The sequence below is a fragment of the Rhopalosiphum padi genome, chromosome 1 (genome assembly GCF_020882245.1).
Source record: "Rhopalosiphum padi isolate XX-2018 chromosome 1, ASM2088224v1, whole genome shotgun sequence".
Classification (NCBI taxonomy): domain Eukaryota; kingdom Metazoa; phylum Arthropoda; class Insecta; order Hemiptera; family Aphididae; genus Rhopalosiphum; species Rhopalosiphum padi.
In genome coordinates this window covers 57,478,498-57,489,897 of record NC_083597.1, presented here as the reverse complement: position 1 = coordinate 57,489,897, position 11,400 = coordinate 57,478,498, and the positions used below count along the sequence as shown (strand labels likewise).

Below are 11,400 nucleotides of genomic sequence, written 5' to 3'. Positions count from 1 at the left end.
CCTCGTAATGTAAATCGTCCCCTTGATCACCGATAAAAGATTTTATTGAGACTTACCGTTATCCGCGTGCAGCAACTCGACTGATACTAATTTATTATTTAACTCTTTCTGAAATTGTTACATTTATATGACATGAGCGTATATCATTACAACTATAAGTAATTATTTCTAAACAATTAATAATATGTTAATAATCCAAGTTGTTCTACCAATAAACAATCTACAGTACATAAATTATAACTAGGTTATAAAATCTAAAATGCCTAACATGATATTAATAAATATGACGAGTGAATGTATAAAATAATACTGAAATGCACACGTTTAGTGTCCAATTCCGTGACATATTTGACTTGATGTATCTTTAATAAAATAATATAGGTATATTATAGAATGGCAAATTGTCTGAGAATAGTCCACTAACAGATGTTTTTGAAATAAAAACTATTACATCACGGGATACTTACTGGAATAAAATATATTGCTTTAATATTGTTGAACACAATAATATTTAGTCCAACTCACTTTAAACTGAATTGCTGATTAAGAAACAATTTTTTCATTCAAAAATATGTGTGTTAAATTGGTGTTGTTTATTTCAAAATAATAAACTGTCGTGCTTTTTTTCAATACAGAGTGAAAATATAGAAAATACTGTTATCATAAACAAGTATTTAAGAATATGATAATAAAATATGTCTTAGACATGCAGGTGTACAACAAGATGATAGAAAAAGTAATTTCCGGCGGAGATTAAATTTTCAGATCAAATTTCTTAGAAATTGTAAATACAGTAGCTATTATATGCATTACGACTTGAAAATTAAGGAATAAAAAAATATTTAAATAAAAAACAATATAGATGTATGGAAAACAGGTATATTGGTACATAAACAATAAATTATTACATATCAAATTTTATTATTGGACAGGCATATGACAGGGCGACGACACAATAAACGTGGACGATTAGGGGGTGGGGGATACGCTAATTCGGTCTTAAAAGTTTAACTACAAAAATCCTTCATATCGGTCTTGCTTGCGAACGAGTGCCGCGGACGCGTCCGCTTGGGCTCGTGACGTGTCTTCCGTAACTGAGTGCGAGGCCAAAACGCCTCGGTCGCGGGAGTTTTCGGCTCCGCGCGTCCTGGGCGTCCTAGCACCCACACCACCGTCAGAGGGTTGACCGCGTCACGAAGACCCGCGAGCTCGCGACGACCGCGAACCCGTTTGCCCACAAGACCGATCAAAAGGATTGTGCGCAGATGAACTTATAACACCGAATTAACGTATCCCGCCCCCACGTCCTCCGTCATTGCTATCGTCCTGTCATATGCGTTACCCGCCTGAGGGCCCGATCTTCTCAATCCGTCACCGCTAATCCGCACGGACGCAACAAACGCGCAATAGCGCACGTTTCACGTGTCTCCACGCTGCGGCCATTCGCCGCCGACAGCGGGAAACACGTTTAGTCTTTTTCGCTGCGTCCGGCTCTTTCACGTTGTTTTCTTCATCCGCATCGTCCCTCTGTATGATGTGGTCACCTGATCCGTTTGCCAACCCATCAAGTACCACCACATCGTTGATCACCGCAATCGGACGTATTTCTTCTGTTATCAAATCCGCGTCTCCGTCCGTGTCCGTTCTCGTTATATCGGCCACGATGATTCCGTCTATTACGCCTTTAACCAAGTCTTCGCACAGTGATCGGATTGTTGTATCTTCAGTGTTTAATTCTACAGGTTTCTCGTCGCGGTCTGCTACCAGTGTTCGTTGGTCTTTCGATTGATTGTCCGCGATCACCCTGTCTATAATGTCTCTCACCAATTCCTGACAATTCATTCGGATTGTTGAATAAGAATCCACATTTCCTTCGATAATAATCATTGTTGATTCCATTTCGTTTTCAAAAATTAGAACTGTTGTGGCAAGTTAGACGTCTGGTTTGTTAATGAGCGTATTGCATTTATTTTTTCATACACTGTGGCAGATCACCCGAGCAACGAGCCCACGATGTTTTTATTACTAGCCAGCAACCAATTAACAATTCTAATCGGCCAACATTATTGGATTTCGCGGGCCCGTATATTATTTCAAACTCTATATTTTTATTATTTATTTATATAAATTACCTCAATGACATTATAACGATTTAAAGAAGATTTCGAGTATTTCGAATCATACTGTACCCGTTTTAAACGTTTAAGTGGTCTTTTTTATTTTATTTTTCAATATAATATTTATACTTCATTCGATTTAACTCATTAAATATTTTATATTTAGGTCAAATAAAGATAAACAGTTACCTATCAATATACATAATAAGAATATAAGATATGTGAATGGTTTAGATGTCTGTGAACGTTTCTTGTCTATTTTCCAGGTGTTAAGTAGACAAAAGGCAATTGATATTGTTGCTGCTATAGTTATATTTTTAGAACAATCAAGTATGGAATATGTTTAGGTAATAACTCAATCATATGACAGAGCTAGTGTTATGTTGTGCCAGCCTGGTGGTGTACAACTTTAATGATACATTAATATCCTATCCTTATGCAATTTATGTATTATTGATTGAATTTGATTGTAGTAAATACTTGTAAAAATATAATAATAATTATAAATAAATAACTTAAATTATTTCCTAAAAAAACTTAATAAATTTAATTTGTATAACATTTCAGAATGCAAGAAACATGATTACTATTGGAATCAATTTATACATATATAAAAAAATAATATAATAATATGATTATTATATTAAGTATAATAAGTATATAATAAGTATTCTAAGTAATCAACTGCAGAAAAGACAGAAACATTGGGTAATCCAGCTAATTTAATAAATGTAATTATCACACCAATATTTTTTCAGTATTTTTGCAACAAATTGAAGTATTTTCCAACGATAATGATATTTTACTAAACATTCTCACAAAAGTTTGATATACAATTATAGTAACTAGTATCTTCATGAAAATAATTTAAGTTGTATTTATTTAAATTAAATTATTTTTTGTATTAGGTCCTAAACTTACAAGAAAACAGCCAAATAGGCATGAGTACCTTGTTGTGTTAAAGAAAACTGAAGAAGAAATGACAAATGTAGCATTACAACAGTAAAGAATTATTAGAGTAGATTGGCTTACTACAGTATTATTGTGTCAATAATTATTAAAAAAACAGTGAATATTTTATAAATCAATATCAGCTAAATTTTAATTATTTAAAAATGTTTACTTAATACTTAACAGTTCATATTATTAATTGAACATTTTGTGGTTTTTAGTGCATTCTAAATATAAATCATGATGATTTAAATTAATTAATTAAATAAAAGATTTCAAAATTGGTTTATTATAAAATTATAACTATGTATTTCTAATTATAATTAAATAAAAAATTATATTATTATAAAAAGTCTAGATTAACCGTGATTTTCATTTATTCGTGTGACCCCTTCCCAGCCATTATCCCAGATAATCGAAGTTCCACTGTATTAAATAATATATTGACTCTAAGCTATTCTCTAATAATTGTGTTTGACATTTTTTTTTAAGTATTTAGTATACCTATATACGGCTATACACAGATAATATATCATCTCTTTTAGGATTCGTACCTGATATATACAATTGATCTAATACTTAAGGCAATATATTAGTATAATACTAAAAAAATAAATATATAATATGTAATATTGATTATTGTAAATTTATTTTATGACTCCTCGCCAAATTGTTTTTGTCTACGCGGCTGTTAGAATGGTTAAACATATCAAAGCAACGAGGACAAATTATGTAAAAAATAAGTATAATAATTATTATGTACTATAATACTATATTTTAGATTTATTATAATAATTATTTTAAATGTAACACGGCGTTTGGTGTATGCAATATTGGTACATTCGTTCGTCTGTTAACACAATACGATGACGATTAATTACTACTTACCACTTAGAACTTACTAACTATTAGAAACATATTATTACTATAGTATAACGCTAATGCACTAATATTAATAATGTATAATATTAAACTATGCATAGTGTGGTGTATCGTAAATTAATCATGCGACAGAGATCAATGTAAATTCACAACGATGTCATATTTTTATCATGGATAACTTTACTACCTATCTTGTTCATAGGCTGTAAAGAATGATAACGAATGTGTTACGAATTTTATTATTTAGAGTATTATTATTAGACTTCAACTGTTATTTAAATGTTTACACGAATCATGGCCATTATAAAATATGATATACGGTTGGTTGTTGTTATATATATATATATATTTCGGGGAAAGGGATTCTTGATTCTTCTGACCACTTTGCAAATTACTGTCCATCCGTCCTATTCTGCTGCTGCTACACTCCTTAATACCTATAGTTTTCCAGGTGTATGCTTACATGTAGTGTTATGTTCGATGGTTCTAATTACTTTTTGTTGAACCTATTTTGCTGCCTCTTCTTTTAAATCTCTTGTAATACATTTTAAAAATATTTATAGATATTGTAAGTCGTTAATTTTTATTAATTGATTTATATACGCATATATAAAAAATAAAACAGTAATTCGTTGCGTAAATATGATTTTTAATTTACTGATATCAAATCAAAATACATATATTGATATAAATAATTTATCAATCATCTTCAAACAAAAAAACTTGCCTAAAAGGCTAACAACAAAATAATTGCCATATCAGATAACATTAGATATAAATGTTAATTTTATAATTTAATACAAGGTCCAAAGTGCTCATTACTAATTAAAAAATATTGAAAAAAAATAGTCGCAATATCTTTTTATAAATGTTTTAATTATTGAGTGTATTTTTTTGGAAAGATCCATATCATTGAAAGGATATAAAGATTCCAAAAGTATATATGAAAAATTATCAAAAATACTGTACTAGTGGTCATGGTAAAAGCAATAAATGTCATATTAACAAGATTTTAGATTTTTGGAGCAGATAGATAGTCACAAACAATTACTATGCAATCAACAACAAACTCAATTATTTTTTTTTTACAAATTGAATATTTAAAATGAATTTATCAATCAAGGGTTTTTTTGAAGTTGGAAATTTGTAGTTGGTTAAACTAGAAATGTCTTATTACTAATTCTATATTTTTATTACTTATACTGCAGGCTATTACTTGTATATACTTAATTTTTATTTTAAATCATAATATATGTTTATATATGTATATATATATATTATATCTGTTTACAATATTTAAAAAAACCGCTTTTTCTATGTAGATAGGTTATTTATTATTAAAAAATAATTTAGATAATATTGCATTCTTGCTACAATATATATTCAATAAAATAATTAAAATCCACAAAGTTTGTGATAGTGATTGTTTAGGTAATTAGGTTAGGTTTATGAACGTTTATTTTTGTCCATATTTTCCTCTCCAACAACTAATTGTGTTATCATATCCATTGTTTCATTAGATAAATTCATATTTTCATTACAAATCAAATGCAGCACCTAAAATAACGCATAATGTATTACGTAATTAATAATATTTACGAACAAGACAACTAGTATAATGTTGTTTACTTTCAACAAAATATCTAATTTTATTAAACCATCATGGTCGTTGTCAATTTTAGATAAAACTTGAATTATTTGTTGTATTTTGTGTTCATCAGGTGCATTTTGTAATTTTCGTACGACTGCGATTAGTTCGTCAATCTTGATTGATGTACTAAGAGAAAGATAAATTCAATTAGGTTATGAAAATGACAAATAATATGATTAAAATTAAATATTTACCAATCGATAGTAATCGTTGTGCCGACTAATTCTGTTTTCTCCAATTCTTTGAATACCTGATCTATGTCATTTATTTTGTTATTCAGTACTTTAAATAATTGTTTAGCTGCCTTCGATTCTTTAACTTGTTCCGTATCCATATTTTTTGTTACATTTTGAAGATCATTTATATGCTAAAAGAAATCACAACATTTAATGTAGGTAGTTGATCAAAGGTAGTATATTTCTTTATAAGCTATTATCTACAACTTGACTGTCACGCTTACTTTTTGGTAACAATTAAGTTCAGTCTTCAAATTAGTGATTACGGATTTTTCAACAATAAGTTTATTTTGTTCTGAACACATATTTTCTATAGCACATTCTAATATTTTTAAATCATTTGATGTTAATTTCTATAAATAATTACTATGGTGAATATAATAATTCAAACATAAAACGACATGTCTAGACCTCTATAAACTTACTCCAATTCCAGTTGTATCTGTTAAAACAGGAGCCTTATCAACTATATTGCAGGTATTATTTGAAGCATTTTTGTCGGCATTATCTAGCTGTAATTTCTTTTCTCTCATGCATTCTTCTATTTCTTCTTTTGCCTTACGTTCCTCTTCTCCGATTGCTTTCAATTTCGCCTTGTTATCTATAGCTCCACAACGTTCACACAAATCCGTCTCGGTAGATTCTCCAACACAATATGGCAAAGCACAAATTGCTTTTTTTAATAAATCATTATTTGGAATATTAGGCGTCAGGCTAAATGCTCTAGAGAGAAGAAGTAATAAGGGAGGAACTCTTTCATTGAGTGATAGGTTTAGCCACTCGGTTAGCTGTTGTTTCAAGCGACTTTCATTAAGACCATAAGCGCCCATACCACGAGACTTACAGGCATCTTGAAGTTCGCTCAACGTTAGAGAACAAACGCCTTCTTTTTGAATCATCTAAATAATTAAAATAATATTATTATAAATTCAAGACATTTAAAATACTATGCAGTTCACCTTATCGTCGACTGTTAATGCTCGAAGTTTAAGAGTTAAGAGATATTTCAAAACGCTTGAAGTCCCAATCGGTTGTATTTCGAGGACTCGACAAAGTGCAACTAATTGTGGTCGGGGTAATGAGTCAAGAGTAATTTCGTCTTTAAATAGCTTTGAAAACTTAAGTATTTCATCAGCTGGTATTACAACGCCTTCTTTTCTTACCTAATATGCAGTCGAATGTAAAATGTATAAAAATGAAAAACTTACAAAATCACTTAATTACTTTTGCGAAAAAGTCCGCAAATTCTTTAGCAAATTCACTGGTATGCCCTTTACCACACACGGACATATTGTCTAAAGTCTCTTGAAGAAATGTAGCCATTTTGAGTTTCACTTTAAGAGATTGCTTGAGTTTTGCTTCCTAAAATAATATTTAAAAAGGTAAAATATGATTTTTTTTTTTTTAAATTAGCCAACCTTCTGATCCTTTGTTTCAAATGTAGTCGGTAACATACCCGGAAAAATCTTTATAAAAATAGGCAAAGTAAACTCGAGGAATGGAACGATAATGAACACGGAGAAAGGTACTAATCGGAAAAGATCGGCCATAGTTTGAATTAACTGAAATGACGTATAACAATTAATTCATAAAATCAAAATAATAACATATTTTCTCATCTTTATTTTTATTAAGATACCTACTTAAAACTTAATGGTAAAAAAATGATTTATTAGTTATAAGAGATATCTATAATCAAGTACGATTAGGTATATTATGGTATTTATACATAATCTAATTCTTATTAAACTAAATGAATACATAATAATTTACAAAATTAAATTTTATTTTAAAAATTACGTTTAATCTGTTTTGGTATATCTACCTAATTTTTTTGATCTTTGATGGGTAGAATTTATAAAAAATATACATATATTTAAAACACCGTTAGGTAATACAAGAAGAAAAAAAAACTCGATTTAACATAAGTTAATTATTTTTATTTAATACCTAAGGTACATTTAATAATTATAAAACTTTAAAAATATTTAAATGATAAGTATATTACTACTAACAAAGTGTTATTTAAATTACATTCTATAGTATTCCGTCTATTAAATAAATAAAAAAATATATATATTTGTTTATTTATATTTAAAACCACTGCTGTAGGTATGCAGCTAAATTATAATATATTATATTATACCAATTAATTAATTATTTTTAACTATAGTTATACTAGTTATAGATTATATTATTTTTATATATAATAGACATAATTTTAACTTGTAATATCGTGTATAAAATGAATTGTAATAATCTAAGTTACTGCTAAGTTTATAAAAAATGCATTAATTAACTAACCAATTAATTGCGAGTTATAAAGTTTTTAAAAATTATTTTTAACCAGTTACTTTATATATTTGCTATTCTTATTAGTATAATACATATACCTATTTTGATAATAACCACAAAAAAACATTGTTATTACTATTATATCATTTTCAATTAACTTTTGGAATCATGTTTTCAAAAATAAATTGTTTAAAATTTAAACACGAAACATAATATGCAGACAATACATTTATTTATTTATTTATCTATTATCTATTTATTTTTTTATTATTAAATTTATAAAAAGCTTACTAAGTTATGTTCTCTTCTTGTCAATTCTTCAATGCCTCTCATTTTTTTAATAGCCAATTTAGAGGAAATTTTCGTATTGAGTCCCAGAAGTTTAAAACCATAATAATAATGATTTAGTTCATCAATAATTTTCTGTTTAATTGACTTTTTAGGGTTTTTTGTATCACAATCACCGCTATTCTTATTTTGACAATTAAGTTTGGCGGTGTTTACAGCTTCTTCGATTTTGGAACATGATTTGTCCGATAATAGTAACGATGAATATGATATTTGACGAATTTGTGAATTTAGTTGGTTTGTAGTATAGGATATTGGGAGAAATTGATTCGAAGCAACATTTGAGTAAGAAAATTTGTTAGAAATTGCACACAAATGTGAATTCGAACAAATAATTTTAGATTTGTTACTGTTATACATAAATGATTCTGGAATTTAAAAAAAAAATAGTAATATGGACAATTTATGTATAAAATATAGAATATAGGTAAGTAGATATTAAAATAATTACAGATTTGCTAGTTTGATTTGTATGCACCATTATATAACATACAGTTAGTTAGATAATTACTAAGTAGATATAAATTAATAATATCATAATAATTGTAGTAAAGATAATATTTAATTATGGCTTAATAACTATTTAGGTTAATTTTTAAAATTTTTATTACAGTGGTCAAAAAGGTTATAAGACTTAATAAAATAAATAATTTTCAGTTTGAACTTGAATGTATTTGATCTAATATTTATTATAATTTAAAAATAAGTACAGGTAACTTCCTATAAAAAAATGATCTACAGGAATCTGACGTCATTGAAATGTACACTACTAATTTTTTTTTTTTTTTTACTAAAAATTTAAATTTAATACTCAAAGTTGTTTGTAATAACATTCCACTTGAAACATTTGACAATTGCGAAATATTACGTCGAGTGAGTGGTATCCTCGATCCTTCTAAACGCATTGAAAAACTGAAAACGTCAGATTCCTGTCGGTCACTTGATGGATATTTAATACTTACCTATACAATCATATTATATTTGAAGATAAAAACTCATACTACCTACTACTTAGTAACTTAACTACTGGTATTTAAATAAATGTAAGTAAAATAATATACTTCAACATTTAAGCTGGTATTTTAAATCAATAACCTATTCTGGATATTATACATGATATTGTATAAAAAATGTACTATATTTGAATATTTAATTGTAATTAAATCTATATTTAATATTTAAAAAACAAAAAATTTAAATAGTAGCTGTAAGCACAAAATTACAACTCTAATAACTTAAAATGTTTAAAACCTAGTCCGTTTTCTTGAATATTTTCAAAAACTTTTTAAAAACGAATAAAGGTACCCATTTATAGTATAAAAAAAATTGGTTAGCACAATTGATTAATTGTTTTTATATTTATAATAATCAAAAGTAATTTGTAACTTAAAAGCGTGACATAATTATATATATAATATATTATACATTGTAAAATTAACTGTACAAAATACTTTTTAAAGAATTAATTGATTTTCTGGATAATTTATTTTTCCGGGATAAATACATTCCTACCAAACTAAAATAATTAGCAAATGGACACTATATATATATACTTGTGTGTGTGATTGCACTGATCGAAGTATTCGAAAACCATTCGCAATTACCAATTTCTTCAAATTATAAATATCGTTGGAAACTTTACTAGTAGTAAAGATTTACTTAAATCCGTTACTTACTTTTGTCAGTTCGTAGAACGAATTTGACAACTCTTGTTAAATTCATTGTGAAAATACTTTTATAAATAACTTTAAACAACTATTTTAGAATAATTTATACTTTTGATCCAATGAATATAGGATGTAAGTATTACACACAGTATAACATATCAGAATTATTTCTCAGTAATGAAACAAAATTACAAATAAATTAAACGAACTCGTAAATAAATGTGAGAAACAATGACTTATTGTTCCCCTGACGACAATATTGTTTGTTACTAAACCAGCTAATTAATTGAATACCGTAGGAGTGTAAAAAGAAAATAGTGATTGGTTAAATTAAACAAAAATAGTAATATTAATTATTTAAATGCTTAAAGTTTCAACATAAACGTCCTATTTTGTTTTAACTTTAAAAAACGGAGGTAGATAATTTATATTTTTTTATATTTTTAATTCGATTAGACCAGTTCGAGTAAATTGAGTACCGTCCTTAATTCGACTAGTCAGCAGATGGAATGCATATTAACGTCAATACGTGATTTTATGCCGATGACTTGAAATAATTATTTCGTTTTATTAAAACCTCTAATGATATAACTATAAGATCAATAAAATATCAAGTATTGGTCACATATTTTCGTTTCGTTCTATACGTTTCTTATATATTTTATTCATACGTAACAGTGATTGATACTTTGAATCAGTTATTATCGTTAAAAAAGTGAAAAATAGAAGTTACTAAAATTACTATATAATAGATATTTTAATAATTCTTATATTTGAAGAAGAATCATACCACACCAAATGTATAGGGTCGTAAATCTATGATCATTGCCATTTGGAAGTCGTATTTTACGAGATATTAATACATCGCAGTTTCACACGAAGGGACAATAGACGATATAAAAGCTGTTACATGAAAGTTGAACCGATACAACATGAGATGCGCAACTTACCAAAATGTCATTAATATAAATTGAAGTTGAATACAATGTATTTATAGACCTTTGTTCTCATCTGATTTAATACCAATTTAGTTAAATGCGATATTATTCAAGTGTATTATACACATTTATTTCGGGGAAAGGGATTCTTGATTCTTCTGACCACTTTGCAAATAACTGTCCATCCGTCCTATTCGACTGCGTCTACACTCTTTAATACCTACAGTATTTCCGGTGTATGCTTACAAGTAGTGTTCCGCTCGATGGTTCTAATTACTCATCGTTGAACCTATTTTGCTACCTCTTTTTTTAAAT

At 27.7% G+C, this 11,400-nt stretch overlaps 1 protein-coding gene across 1 annotated transcript; it reads right to left on the bottom strand.

Moving 5' to 3' along the window:
* Positions 1–5,396: 5,396 nt before the first annotated feature.
* On the bottom strand, positions 5,397–11,108 carry LOC132926271 (mitochondrial proton/calcium exchanger protein-like). The gene is made up of 10 exons (XM_060990613.1): positions 11,098–11,108; positions 8,424–8,829; positions 7,256–7,399; positions 7,062–7,199; positions 6,797–7,000; positions 6,263–6,736; positions 6,062–6,190; positions 5,796–5,968; positions 5,580–5,727; positions 5,397–5,507 (listed from the first exon to the last, which is right to left on the bottom strand). The coding sequence occupies exons 1-10, from the start codon at positions 11,106–11,108 to the stop codon at positions 5,397–5,399; spliced, it is 1,938 nt and encodes a 645-aa protein (XP_060846596.1).
* Between the last annotated feature and the right edge of the window lie 292 nt (positions 11,109–11,400).